The 15,348-nt window shown below is 38.1% G+C and overlaps 1 protein-coding gene across 1 annotated transcript in view; it reads left to right on the forward strand.

Moving 5' to 3' along the window:
* Positions 1-15,348, forward strand: part of LOC127368569 (uncharacterized) — a 140,204-nt gene that overhangs the window by 66,476 nt on the left and 58,380 nt on the right. Inside the window, exons 11-12 of the mRNA XM_051409504.1 lie at positions 730-901; positions 11,865-12,011. Coding sequence (XP_051265464.1) covers positions 730-901; positions 11,865-12,011 — 319 coding nt within the window. The remainder of the gene's footprint in view (positions 1-729; positions 902-11,864; positions 12,012-15,348) is intronic.

The following is a 15,348-nucleotide window of genomic DNA, read 5'->3' on the forward strand; positions in this document are numbered from 1 at the left end:
CACTAATTCTAAAATAAATATAAATAGACGTCAAAATGTGTTAAAATGTGACAGCAATTGACACCAAACGGGGTGGTAAGGCATTTTTAGATCCGACACTTATCCATGTGATAAAGTATTATTGTATTTACATTTTAACTTGATGCAGTTAGTACATAAAGTGCATAAGATGACACAAGTACATACACAAGTAAACAAAGATAACAAGATCAGATCTGCAGTTTTTATTTGGTCTCAGACAACATTCGTTCATTGTGATCGACTGTGTGTTGCTTGTTTTGTTCCAGTTTTCACAGTGGAGGTAAGCTGTATCCCAAAGAGCCCTTGATTCACTGATTTACTGAGATAGAAATGAGAATTACTCTCATATAACCACAACCACTAGATGGCCGAGCGTCACACACTCCCTCCCTGTGGTTGCATATGTTAAAAAACAGCAACAACAAAAAACAGTTCATAACGGAACAATCTTTGTTTTTGTTTGAGAATAAAATGAAATAAAATCCTCATGTTAACTGTTTAGTCTCCATACAGATGATTTTATGTGTCATTTCTTACAGAACATGTATTATTTTCTTCCCAGCAGGCATCAGTGGAGAACCTATCTATCTCTACAACAGATCTGGACATGATGTTATTCTGCCCTGTGCCAGTGCATCACCCTCTGACACAACATGCTCCATCATTACATGGCTTTACAACACATATCAGTCTTATAGTTCCACTGAGGTTCGGAAAGGAAAAGTTGTGGAGAGCTCAGCCCGAGCTGCCAGGATGAGTCTGGACACTTCCTGCTCTTTGGTCATTAACAACATCACTGCTGAGGATATTGGTCAATATGCCTGTCGGCAGGGGACGAGCCCTAATCATGATGCAATAGTATATCTAAGTGTTCTGACAAGTGAGTCTCAATTCCATAAAAACTCATTGAAATGATCAAGAGAGAATTTTACTTTTGGCAAATGTTTTTGGGACAAAAATGTTGTATTGTTTCAAGCTCAACCTCAATCCAGTTATACATCCTTTTCTTGTCCACTATGTCTCTTCTTTAAAGGCATTTCCCAAACCCAACCAGTGAGCAAGGTGTCTGTCAGTGTAATATGTCAGTTTCTGATTAAGGTGAACCATGAAGAGTTTACCTGTTTATTTTATATCCTTCTTTATATTACGGTAAAGTAATTAACACTGTGGCCTTTTCCCAAACCGACCCTCCCTCACTCCCTCAGCTGTGAAAGACACTCCACATTATGGGGACACCCCTTTTATTTGAGGAAGACAATGTCCATAAACTCACATTATACATGGAACTGAATGTCTCTCTGGTTTGGGACGGCCCTTAACATGAGGGACCCTCACAGTGAATGAGATATTCTTTATAGTTTTCCTTTTATCATTTCCTTTCCTTATTTTGTTTGTCAAACCACAATTGAAAGTTGTTGATTCCATGTGGTTCAATCCACCTTCATATTTTAACTCAGTAAAACAAAGATGACAGAAGATGAATAGAAACTTGTCAGGACCTTTAAAGGACAATGCTGGTGCAAAATGAACCTGGGGTTAATAACACATGTGTACCGAGTTGGTCCGTTCTCTGGGATATGTTTTCATGCTAATCGACCGTGACCGGTTTTAGCCCGCCTGTATACGCGAACGCTACTGTTGTTCTAAACTATCTTTTTAATAAACTGTCTGTACACTTACAAAGTTCTCAATGCTTCGGTTTATAGGTAGGGACCCTCATTATGCTACCGTGTAAGTGTGGTGCTATTTTGAGTCTTGTTAGTGGTATAAAAAGTGATTTCTTTTCATGTTACTCTGTGCCCCGTTGACTAGCGTTATAAGCTAATTAACGGTTTGTGCTAAAACCGGTCACGGTCGATTAGCATGAAAACATATCCCAGAGAACGGACCAACTCGGTACACATGTGTTATTAACCCCAGGTTCATTTTGCACCAGCATTGTCCTTTAAGTAAAGTCGCTCAAACATTTTTCACACTGAGTTAACAGTTATCACTTGTTTTCTCTCAGTCTCTCCATCTCCTCCAGACGCTGATCCAAAGAGGGACGATGAAGTCACATTAGAGTGCTCTCTGTCGAGATACAATGAACTCGGTCATTGTAAACAGAACAGTGTCCGCTGGGTGGATGAGACAGGAACTGTGCTGCTTGATAAAGGTGTCGGGTACGAGTTCATCGGACAGATGAACTGTGTCTCTGTTCTGAAAGTGAAGCGTCAGAGTGGCCACAACAGGAGATACACCTGCCAGTTTGTTGATGAGAACAATGTAAAGATAGAGGCTGACTACACACCTGTCTTCATAGGAGGGACAGGAGACGATCAGCCAGGAGAACCTCATTCAGGTAAAATAATATGCAGCTCACCAGATATAAAAATTTCACTAGGGATTATAGCTTTCAGTTAACATGATTGTTTAATGTTTACATCTTTTTACACCTTAAATGCTTTAAATAATTTAACAGTTTTCTTTGCCAACAACAAGCAGATGTTATGTAGCTTCAGATGACAAAACATTCACACTTTAATCAGTTTGTTCCTTAAGAAAGAAACTAGTGACTAATATACTGTAAAGAAGTAGAGAGAAATATAAAACTTGTAATTACAACCTGTAACCTAACAAACTAATGTTAGCTGATGATGTGCTCCTTGACCTCTGAAGTAACACTTGATGAAGTCATATTTGCAAACCCTGAGACAAATGAATGGATGAGTGAAAACTGAAGATTATTATTCAGGTTATTATTGAGTCTTTCTTGAGAATGAACTGCAATATCTGTTGCAGTGTACTTCTTATTTTGTACTGTGTGTGAGTATGATCTGTACCTCTGTTCAGTGAAGTCACTTTAAATGTATCTTAGATAATTCGTTACTTACTTAAAATCATTGTATAAGTCATATTCTAATAACTTTGGACAAATAGTATCAAGTTTGTGAAGACAAAGTTTCTTTTGTGGTTGTCGTGTGCAGTCTGCTTAGAAAGAACATGGAAGTGAAATCTGACATGATGTTCTGCACCTGCCAGTTTGTTCAAATTTTTAAATATTTAAAATCCACATTTGACCAAAAACTCTATCTGATCACATATTTTCTATTAAGTTGATTACCTATTTTTTCATGAATTTAATTTCTAACTGGTATCCTCTGACTACAGATCAGTTTCATAATCAGACCTACATCATAATCGGTGCAGTGGTCGGGGTGGTGGTAGTGCTGGTTGTCATCGCTGCTGTTCTCATCAAATACAGGAAGAGAGCCAAAGTGACAGCAGGTCAGTAAAACAAAGTATTATGATGTGATACACATAATGTACAATATGCTTGAATGGTAAATTATATTATTATGATGTTATGTTATGTTATACTATATTATTATATATGCCTTTCATTACCAATAATACAAACTTAGCTAATAGAAACAGACAGTCAATCACAAACAAGTGTATTTTATGGCCGCAGTATAAAAGATAACGTGTATAATGTAAAGAATGATGATAACTAATCTTTCAAATGTTACTTTTTGTTCCAGATGTTCGAAAACCAACCGAACACCCTGTGAGTAAAATGTAACAATCACAAGACAAATACCAACTGTGTTACCTCCCAATCATATTCATATGCTTCCTAAAATGTACTAATATGTACTCAAACAATATTTACTGTACATCCATTACAGCATTATTCCACTGCTGACAAACTGACAGTAAATGATGAGGTATGTTTCCCTTTCCTCACCTCAGAAACACAACCACACGTTGGACTCCTTGTATTAATATCTTTCTTATTTTATGTCATACAGACAATAAAGTTGGATTAAACATCAAGACAATGTTTGCTGATTAACGTTAGCTGGATTACTGACTCATTTCATGTTTAATTCATAATTTTCAGACTTGGTTAAAAGGAAGAGTATGAGATGGTTTTCAGGAATACATTTCTGGAGAGTCAATACAGTGAACACTTTCTGTTTGTGTTTCATAACCCACTGTGTTATTTGTACTCAGGAAGAGCCAGAGAGCAATCTGACCTATGCTACTGTTAGCCATGGTAATCAACAGACCTCTCCTAAGAAAAAGGTGAGTGACTCGATACGCCTGTATTTATTCAGCTGTGCTTTTCTTCTTCAATAATGGTTTAATCTTAAATTTGCTTTGTCGGCAGTGTGTTGCTGTCATACTATAAAAACAGAAACTGATCAGTATCACGTTACAATGTGAAAAGTTTATAAGATGTTTTTCACATGATAACAAGATATTTTATATTACTATATTGTATAAGCACAAATTTATCACGTTATAACTTTACTTGTTATATATTCTCTTTATAACAAAATACTATTTATTTTGTTATAACTAAAATATTTCATGTTATAATATAATAACTAATATTGTTATACATGTCACTATCACTTCTGTTGTTACACGTTTCACAAGTTAATTGTTATAAGGTAATTAGTTTGTATATCGTAATAACATGAAAATATCTTGTTATAACAATAAACTTTTCATGTTTTAATGTAAAACTGATCTGTTTTACTTTTTCTGGCGTGGCAGTAATACCTTCTGTAGCTTTGCAGTGAAATTGTTTTGCAATATTTTATTAATATGCTGATGATCAATTACACAGCATGTGTTATGTTCATTTTAAATCTTAATGCTAAAGACTAAAATCATATTTTAAGATGTGTTTCCAATTTTGTGGCGACTGTTTCAACATGATAATTCCCCCGTGCACAGCCAGCTTCCTAAATATGACTGTAATTATATCTGGTCCCGATGTGAATGAAAACCTCATCACAGCTCATCACAATGTCACTGTAAACCTCTGGATTGTGTCACACAGGTCAAAGAGGAGGAGGAGGAGGAGGAGGTGACTTATTCTACAATCAAGACTTCATTGAAGACAGAAGCAGACAATGATCCCAGCGGCCTCTACAGCTATCTCAGCCAACCAAAATAAATCAGAGGATATGAGACTTCCCATAATGTCATATTCATAAAACCTGCTGCAAGAGTGTTTTCTGTCTGAGGAAGGGGACAGTTGGATTTGTGCCTCAGTGTTCTTATCAAATGTTGTGTAGTTGTTTCTAGTTTGTTGTTGCTTTGCTCAACATTAAGACTGTTGTTCTGTTAAACTGGTACTAAAACTATTACTCAGTTGAATTTAATATTTCATTAGTCAGAGTTGGCAGCGTGATTGTCACAAGTGAAAGTCAGAGTTCTTGTTGAAATAGATTGCATCTTTGTTGGTCAGCAAACACAATTGTTTGACCAAAACACAAAACTGTCGAGCATTGCAGCTCTCATTGTGTTTCTGTTTATTCAGATATTTTAGTTGAGACAATTTTCATTTTTTAACAAAAAATATTCTTTGTGAATAGTGGAATAAATTCTTGTTGTAATATACATTTTAATTTACATTCCTTTTGTTAATATATTGTATGATCCAGTGGTCATTAGGATTTAACATTGTATGTTTGGAGTGTGAGCCCATCTTATTGTTTTTATGTTGTTTTGCCATTTGAAGCATTTTATTTTGTTGTATATTTGTGTTATATTGCATTAGCACTGCTGTGATATCCAGTAAAAAGATTCAAATGTATTTTTTTCCTATTGTGTGTTGAGCTTGTAGGTTTTAAATAAATAGAAGTTATTTACTTGACTCTTTCTTCCTGCCTCTTCTTTGAGATTCAAGCCTGCACTCGTCACAGTGTTTCAACTTATCCTCTAAATCTTCAATTCATATAACTGATGAAAAACAATCAATACTTGGGTCATTCACATAAAGGAGGCCAAGGTGTAACGGCACTGCAGGATGCAAATAATTGAAGCCAGGCATATACACTATAACTCAACTTGCTCCTTTCCCTCAAACACTATCACACTGATATTAAACAGAATGGAGAAATCACCCATTCTGAGGAAAGATCAGCTTTAAAGACAGGCCTGGATTACCAGGTGTTCTAGTTCTTTCTACAGGAGAGAAATAAGACCTCATCTATGACTGATATTGTTTTGGCTTCCCCCAAGGAGGTCATGTCAAAACAACTGTGATTATCACTAAAGTGTGAGCTCCTCTTCTGTTTCTGACAACCAGATCTGCACACATACACACAAACACACAGACTCCCCCCTCCCTTTCTTTCTGACCTGATCTGAGAGTAAAGATGGACTCTTCAGAAACACCATCCTGGAAACCACTTAATACTCTTCCTTTTAACCAACTCTGCATCATTGTGCATGAAACATGTAATCAGTTGGTAATCCAGCTAACATTGATCAGCAGTTGTTATCTTGATGTTCAATCCAACTGTGATCTCTGTATGACATAAAATAATAAATATATTAATACAAGGAGTCAAACATGTTTTAGTTTCATATCGTAATACTGCCATCTAGTGTCCATGTATGATTAGGTATCTGCAATAAGTTTATATTAGTAATTACTCACAGTTATATTTTAGTATTGATCAAAAGATTGTTGTGTAATTCATTCAGTTGGTAAATAGTGGTAGGGACCATTTATATCATCTTAATGATATTTAAATAATACTTTCTGTACTAGATACTTTTCCAAATGGTTGCTGTTACAAAACATATGATCATAGTGTTCCTTATTCTTTAATTATATGTAATTTCATATACACAGTTTTCTTTTATAATTGGGTCATGGTTCAACTGAACTGACCCTTCCTATCAGACGTACCGTCCTTTGGTCAGATTCTACCCCACTGGCTTGGTTGCGGGCAGATTGATGCCATTTTAAGGTACCAGAGTCTCTGAGCTATAAGAATGTATTAACAGCTGACTGGAGGTATGTTAATACAGTCAGTGACCCATCTGATGACCTTACCAGGGGCAAAACCCTTTAAGAGACCCAGTGGCAAAACCTGTAGAGTCAAGGGCCTCAATTCCTTACCCATCCTTCTGACACTTGGCCCCAAGCCCCTGATGGCTCCGACAATGATTTAAATCACCATCAGCTTGAAATGAAGTCCTCCTTTTGTGGAGAAGTTGTCACTATCAGGTCTGAGACAGGCACAGGTGAATAGCTTCGGAGAACATCTTGCCCATCTCAGAGCTCAAAGACCCCTTCTGTCAACCAGTCACCTACTGTACTCACCCTTACACCAACAATCTGTCCACACACAGGCCTTATTCATGTTGGAGGCAGGCTATGACAGAGTGAATAGCTCCATCGGCACGAGCCTCGTGAAAACCCAACAAAGTTATCCTGGTCAGGTCATTATTGTAAATGATGAATGGTTCTACAAATTACTTATCTTGTTAAATAATAGTAAAAAAATAAGTAAATAGATTTAAAGTCACATTCATACTTTCACAGAGGTACAGCTTATTGTAACTACAGTCTGCCACTGTCAGTGAGACATGGAGGATTTAGGAACATTAGCACCATCTTGTGGGTTATTTTAGTAACAAACTATCATCAAAGTATCCAGAGGACATAATTAATTCCCATGACAAAAACATACACTGCATATAATTTATGGTTTTGGGTTTTATAATTTAGATCTTTCAGAGCATTTAATTTCTGTGTAATAAAAACTTCCTGTAACCATCTTAGATATGTCTATAACGAGATTGACTGCAGGACGTTAGGCTTTATGTTCATAAACACTGCCCAGACTGTTTCAACTTATATAAAAACCCTGCGGGTAATCTCATCTCACACTTTTGTAAAAAAGGTAAACAAAGTACTCCAGTTCTAAGCATTTGAGTTATGTTACAACACAACATATCTCAAGTGACAATATATGCTATGTAACAATGAATCGTCAAACACGTCACTTCCTCTTTTGACCACTTAAGTGACAGAATGAACAGTGACATCATTTCCATTTCTCTGTATGTTGATCACACTTGAGTCTGGGGCTAAAAAAAAACAAATTCCTTAGCATGAGACCAAAATGTACCATCATCCATCTGATAAAAGATTACCTTTTGAGTTTCCAGCATGTTGACAGTTGGAGGTTTTCATCTGGTAACATTTTACAACCTACACAGAGAAAAAATATGTATATTACTGTGTCTTAACATGTATTGTGTGTATATATTGGGGAAGTCTCATCACTTCCTGGAGCATCTGTAGATAATGATCTGTATCTCTGTTCAGTGAAGTCACTTTTAATGTATCTTAAAGAAATAAACATTGTATAAGTTATATTCTAATAATTTTGTTCAAGACGTATCAAGTTTGTGAAGACAAAGTTTATTTTATGGCTGTCGTGTGCAGTCTGCTTAAAAAGAACATGGAAGTGATGTAAGCCAAATTCTGTGTTACTTATTACAGGCTGGGTGATGGGTGTTGCTTTTAAAAGTTATTTTCACACATTAAGACGTCCACAAACAGGAACTTTGTTTCATTGCCGCCATTTACAGATCTATAGTAGAGAAGAAAAGCCTCACACAGCGTCCGCCTGCTGACAGAGAGTAGACACAAAATGTCTCTACTGGAATTAATCCTTATTTTTGTGCTTCACTTTGAAGGTAAAGCTCTGTTTTCTTATTTAAATGGTAATAATAATATTATTAATAGAAACACTAGAGTTTGAGAATTTCCATTAACATTTGTTAACGGCTCAAGTGAAAAATAATGAGGAAGTAGTCACTATTGTCTTACTTTAAAAGCCACATTAATGAGCTTTGATCAACTTTCTGGCCTGTAAAAATGAACCAACGGCTGTGAGACAAGAACAGGATAGCAATATGAATCAATTATTTTTAGATAGATCCTTAAATGCATATATACTTCAACATAGTAGATATAAAGATAAGTCATGATCATATAGTCCGTCTGTTCTCTGTGTTCTCATTGGTTCCTTTAAACTCCACCCAGGGGCGGATCTAGAGAAATATTCATGGTGTGGTAAGAGGGTGGCAGAAATATCTGCTGATTTAATCACATTTTAACTCAATAACATTACACTATTGTGGCCCATTGGTAATAGAAATAGAATAGATTTAGAAAGAAATATATAAATGTGGCATTAGAAAACAATAAATTGTTAAATATCTATATCTTCAGACATTTTTGTGTGTTTATTGAACTTAAGCTGATCACTGAGTCTATGATGTGACCATAACAGATCATTAAATTATATATGTTTCATTTTTTAACACACTAATTCTAGAATAAATATAAATAGACGTCATATTTGATGGCAATTGACACCAAACTGGGGTGGTAAGGCATTTTTTTAGATCCGACACTTTATTCCATCCATATGATAAAGTATTATTGTATTTACATTCTAACTTGATGCAGTTAGTACATAAAGTGCATAAGATGACACAAGTACATACACAAGTAAACAAAGACAATAAGATCAGATCTGCAGTTTTTATTTGGTCTCAGACAACATTTGTTCATTGTGATCGACTGTGTGTTGCTTGTTTTGTTCCAGTTTTCACAGTGGAGGTAAGCTGTATCCCAAAGAGCCCTTGACTCACTGATTTACTGAGATAGAAATGAGAATTACTCTCATATAAACACAACCACTAGATGGCCGAGGGTCACACACTCCCTCCCTGTGGTTGCAAATGTGAAAAAAACAGCAACAATAAAAAACTGTTCATAACGGAACAATCTTTGTTTTTGTTTGAGAATAAAATGAAATAAAATCCTCATGTTAACTGTTTAGTCTCCATACAGATGGTTTTATGTGTCATTTCTAACAGAACATGTATTATTTTCTTCCCAGCAGGCATCAGTGGAGAACCTATCTATCTCTACAACAGATCTGGACATGATGTCATTCTGCCCTGTACCAGTGCATCACCCTCTGACACAACATGCTCCATCATTACATGGTTTTACAACAGAGATCGATCTCAGACTTTAACTGAGGTTCAGGAAGGAAAAGTTGAGAAGAGCTCAGCCCGAGCTGCCAGGATGAGTCTGGACACTTCCTGCTCTTTGGTCATTAACAACATCACTGCTGAGGATGTTGGTCAATACACCTGTCGTAAGGGGAGGGACAGTTATAATGATGTATATATATATCTAAATGTTCTCACAAGTGAGTCTCAATTCCATGAAAACTCATTGAAATGATCAAGAGAGAATTTTACTTTTGGCAAATGTTTTTTGGGACAAAAATGTTGTATTGTTTCAAGCTCAACCTCAATCCAGTTATACATCCTTTTCTTGTCCACTATGTCTCTTCTTGAAAGGCATTTCCCAAACCCAACCAGTGAGCAAGGTGTCTGTCAGTGTGATATGTCAGTTTCTGATTAAAGGACAATTCTGGCGCAAAATGAACCTGGGGTTAATAACACATGTGTACCAAGTTGGTCCGTTCTCTGGGATATGTTTTCATGCTAATCGACCGTGACTGGTTTTAGCACAAACTGTTAATTAGCTTATTACGCTAGTCAACGGGGCACAGAGTAACGTGAAAAGAAATCACTTTTTATACCACTAACAAGACTCAAAATAGCACCACACTTACACGGTAGCATAATGAGGGTCCCTACCTATAAACCGAAGCATTGAGAACTTTGTAAGTGTACAGACAGTTTATTAAAAAGATAGTTTAGAACAAAAGTAGCGTTCGCGTATACAGGCGGGCGCTATCTTGGGAAAACAGTCAGGGGTTCGGTCATTCATGCAGATCAATGATCAAGATTTACAGCTGGCGATGTGAACTAAAACAAACGTAATTTGTTCAATATATCAGAAATAATCCCACCGATGTAAAACACAACTTGTCTAGTGTATTTACTCAGTGGATAACTGTCCATCTGGTCCGTCCGGTATGAGTCGCTGCCTCCAATTTATTTTCGGGACGTGGAAAAAAGTTTCGAGTACAGCTCTGTTTATCAGCGTTTCACGCGAAATTCACTTCACGTCTCCGTGGAAACGTTGTTGCTGGAAGAAAGCACTGAGCACATAAGAGAAGCACTGAACGCAACAGAGACTAGTGCTTCCACAGGATACACACTAAAGAAATGGCGGATTATTCAACTGAATTTGAAGACATCGACAACGAACCCTTTCAGTTTGATAGACGTCCTTATCTTTTGGAGCCGGAATATACAGACGAAGAGCTGCGGGAGCTCCGTGAAAGGGCTACGAGAGAGAGAGAGCTACCGGTAGTCAATGCCGCAACACAGCCTCGTACTTCGGGAAACTGGTGGTGAGTGGGACCTGTTGCGTCGCGACACCCAAGAGACGCAGTGTTTTGTACAGTCAGTACAGATTTCCCCTCTCTGATAAACAGAGCTGTACTCGCAGCGACTCATAGCGGAGGGACCAGATGGACAGTTATCCACTGAGTAAGTACACTAGACAAGTTGTGTTTTACATCGGTGGGATTATTTCTGATATATTGAGCAAATTACGTTTGTTTTAGTTCACATCGCCAGCTGTAAATCTTGATCATTGATCTGCATGAATGACCGAACCCCTGACTGTTTTCCCAAGATAGCGCCCGCCTGTATACGCGAACGCTACTGTTGTTCTAAACTATCTTTTTAATAAACTGTCTGTACACTTACAAAGTTCTCAATGCTTCGGTTTATAGGTAGGGACCCTCATTATGCTACCGTGTAAGTGTGGTGCTATTTTGAGTCTTGTTAGTGGTATAAAAAGTGATTTCTTTTCACGTTACTCTGTGCCCCGTTGACTAGCGTTATAAGCTAATTAACAGTTTGTGCTAAAACGGGTCACGGTCGATTAGCATGAAAACATATCCCAGAGAACGGACCAACTCGGTACACATGTGTTATTAACCCCAGGTTCATTTTGCACCAGCATTTTCCTTTAAGTAAAGTCGCTCAAGACATTTTTTACACTGAGTTAACAGTTATCACTTGTTTTCTCTCAGTCTCTCCATCTCCTCCAGACGCTGATCCAAAGAGGGACGGTGAAGTCACATTAGATTGCTCTCTGTCGAGATACAATGTACTCGGTCCTTGTAAACAGAACAGCGTCCGCTGGGTGAATGAGACAGGAACTGTGCTGCTTGATGAAGGTGTCGGGTACAAGTTCCTCGGACAGATGAGCTGTGTCTCTGTTCTGAAAGTGAAGCGTCAGAGTGGGCACAACAGGAGATACACCTGCCAGTTTGTTGATGAGAACAATGTAAAGATAGAGGCTGACTACACACCTGTCTTCATAGGAGGGACAGGAGACGATCAGCCAGGAGAACCTCATTCAGGTAAAATAATATGCAGCTCAACAGATACAGAGCTTTGCCTGTTGGTTTCTCAAAGTTTCACATGTTGGAGATAAAGTATTTTCACAGTAGAACAATTTGTAACATTCTGGTTATTTTTTCTTGTAGGCCATTAACTATTGAACTTATTTACTGTGACAACAGTGACGTATTTCTTTCTAAATCATGTTCAACAGATTCTACAGATTGGCCTCTGAGCCCTATCATGTTGGCTCTAAGAATAACAGCACTGACCTTAATGATTGTAATCACTGTTCTTGTCATCAGACACAGAGGTGAGGAAACTCAGACCATCATTTGGTACAACTGCTTCATATAAATCATATGTTTAGAATTTTAATGGTACTTTTTATTGTTGTTTTTCAGTGAACACAAAACCACTTGATGACAAAAATGTGAGTTAAAAAATAATGAATAAGATTAGGAAAATAAAAGATGTAACTTTTTCATTTGAGACTGTTGTTCCTTCTGTGCCCACAGAGGCTGCAGTCTCTCTGGTAGAAACATCAACAGTTTGTTCCCTTCAAACAATTCAGAATCTCATTGGTTGTGTTGTATTTCACAGGTGCATCAGGATGGCCACGAAGTCAATTATGAAAATGTAGAAGCACGTCCTGCTACTAATAGACTGCACTGATCAACAACTTCCACACCAACGTCAGCTCACCAGAAAGTCAAATATCATCACAGTCATTTTTCCACATGGACAACAATACAGGCAAAAAGTTATCCTCCCAACCATCAATGCTTCTTTAATGTAATCTGTAACCTAAGGTGACCAGATTTCCGAAATGAAAATCGGGGACATTTTTTAGCGCGGTGGTCAAAATTGTTAATCGTTATCGTTATAAAATAAATAATAGGGGCAATTACATGTTAATGTATTTTGACAAAGCAAATGAGTAGCCAATAAGAAGTTACCTTTAACCCATCCAAACTGTTAACCAATATGAAGAACTTGGATTCTGATTTGACTCTGATTCTTCTTCTTATTATTATTATTATTTATAGTTTTTTTTTTTTTTTAGCTATGTCAATCAACTCACGGGAGCTTGTCAACATGTGCACACTTCCACTCGTGACTTCAGCCATATTTCACAGCAAAGCATTACATGAGAGGATTTACACTTACGCTGTACACTCCTTGTGATAGAAAGTCAGAACAAACTCTGAGTGCAACCTGCAACGCGTGCTTCCCCCTGTAAGGACGGTGCCCCTAAAATAAAATAAAAAAGGAGGCGCTCTCCAGCTGGCTCCCCCGTCACTCACCTGCAGCTGCACGGACGAGCAGAGGAGCGCTCTGCTGTTGTGGCGTGGATGTGCCGCAGCACAGCGGGAGCAGAGACCAGCCGGTCGACACAAGCCATTTACTGCGTAACGTCAGCACGTTAGTTAAACTGGTTTAACCATAATAACTGGAGTGTGCATCCATACGCAACTTTTTTTTCCCCCCGTTCAAATCGGGGACATTCTCGGGGACAGCTTTAAGCGGGGACAGGTCGGCCAAATCGGGGACTGTCCCCGAAAATCTGGGACGTCTGGTCACCCTACTGTAACCTCACAAACTAATGTTAGTTGATGATGTGCTCTTTGGCCTTTGAATTAACGTTTGAGTAAATCATACTTTTCCAACCCTGAGACAAGAGAATGAACTAGAAAATTCCTAAAGAAATTTTGATTGTGCCTTGCTCTCTAGCACGTTAGCACTAGCATATTAATGCCATGTCAGCCTCTGTAGCTAGCTATGTGTGTGTGTGTGTGTCTGTGTGTGTGTGTGTGTGTGTGTGTGTGTGTGTGTGTGTGTGTGTGTGTGTGTGTGTGTGTGTGTGTGTGTGTGTGTGTGTGTGTGTGTGAGCAGGCTTTGGTTGTCATGGCAATCAGGGCAACAACCACAGCAGCTGCGCGCGCTCTCTCTCTGTCTCTAACTCCTCAGAGAGACAGAAACATTTAAAATGAATACCCTCGAACCCATGGCCAGGAACGACCGAAATTAAAACCGAGAAGACCGTGAGCGTCGTCATCTTGTTGACTATAGCACTGCCGAGTTTCAGTGGCTAAAGTTAAAAAATGTGACCTGGGGAGATTGAGAGAGAAGAGGTTCAACGAGCTCCGTTAAACATTTCTCCTCTACATTTAACATGGGAGTAGATGGGGCCGTGAGAGGGTGTTGCTGGCGCATCAGTGCGTCTCCCGCCAAAACTATTTGTCTGACAGCTTCAACAGTGGTATCACTGCGACCCCAACGAGTTTACCTACGTTTCTATCTACAAATTATTTTTGTAGAGTGATATTTGTGGCCTTGAGAGCAGTTTACAAATTTATTTTTCAACAAATTTTTTCCTCTCCCCACACTCTAGCGATGATGTCACGCACTCTGGCGGTTGAACATTCTCGCAATACACACCCATTCATTTTTTGGACCGGTTTTTGGCGATTTATCGGCAAACTGTTTGGCGAAACGCTTAGAAAAGTCTCAGCACTAATGTCCTCACCGAGCCGCACGTTTTGATACCTTTTTTGTGTATGTGCGACCAAAACTGCGGGAGGAGAAACGTGCCGAAAAACGTACAGAAGAATAATAATAAGTATGGGGAAGAGTAGTATTGTGCTTTTCAAGGCACAATAATAATGACTGAGTGAAAACTGAAGAACATGAGTTTATGCCAGAGATTCAAACAAGTTCACGTCAGAGGGCCAAATTATTATTCAGGTTATTATTAAGTCTTCCCTGAGAATTAACAGCAAAATATGTTGCAGTGTGCTTATTATTTTGTCATTTTAAGTGCTTTAAGTCACCAGAATGCACAAATCAAAGGCTCTGAAAGTCTGAAAGCGTTTTGAAATCCTCCCTGTTTTTAAAAGTATGCACCAGCCCTGTTTCCAGCAGTAGCAGGAAGCTCTACTGTAAACTACCTGCTCAGCACCAAACAACCAACAGACACAGTTAGGGACGAGCTGTTGAACATAAAGGAACATTTAGCAGCTAAAGAGCCAGAAATGTTTTTAAGGAGTTGGTGGAGATCAACACAGACCTAAAACAAGAGTGAATGTTGGGCTTACATTAAACAGGTGGATAAGAACACAACTTGCTGCTGCTTTGCTGGATGTTGTAAATACAGCTGTCTGTTGTATA

Source organism: Dicentrarchus labrax, unplaced genomic scaffold (assembly GCF_905237075.1).
Source record: "Dicentrarchus labrax unplaced genomic scaffold, dlabrax2021, whole genome shotgun sequence".
NCBI classification, from domain to species: domain Eukaryota; kingdom Metazoa; phylum Chordata; class Actinopteri; family Moronidae; genus Dicentrarchus; species Dicentrarchus labrax.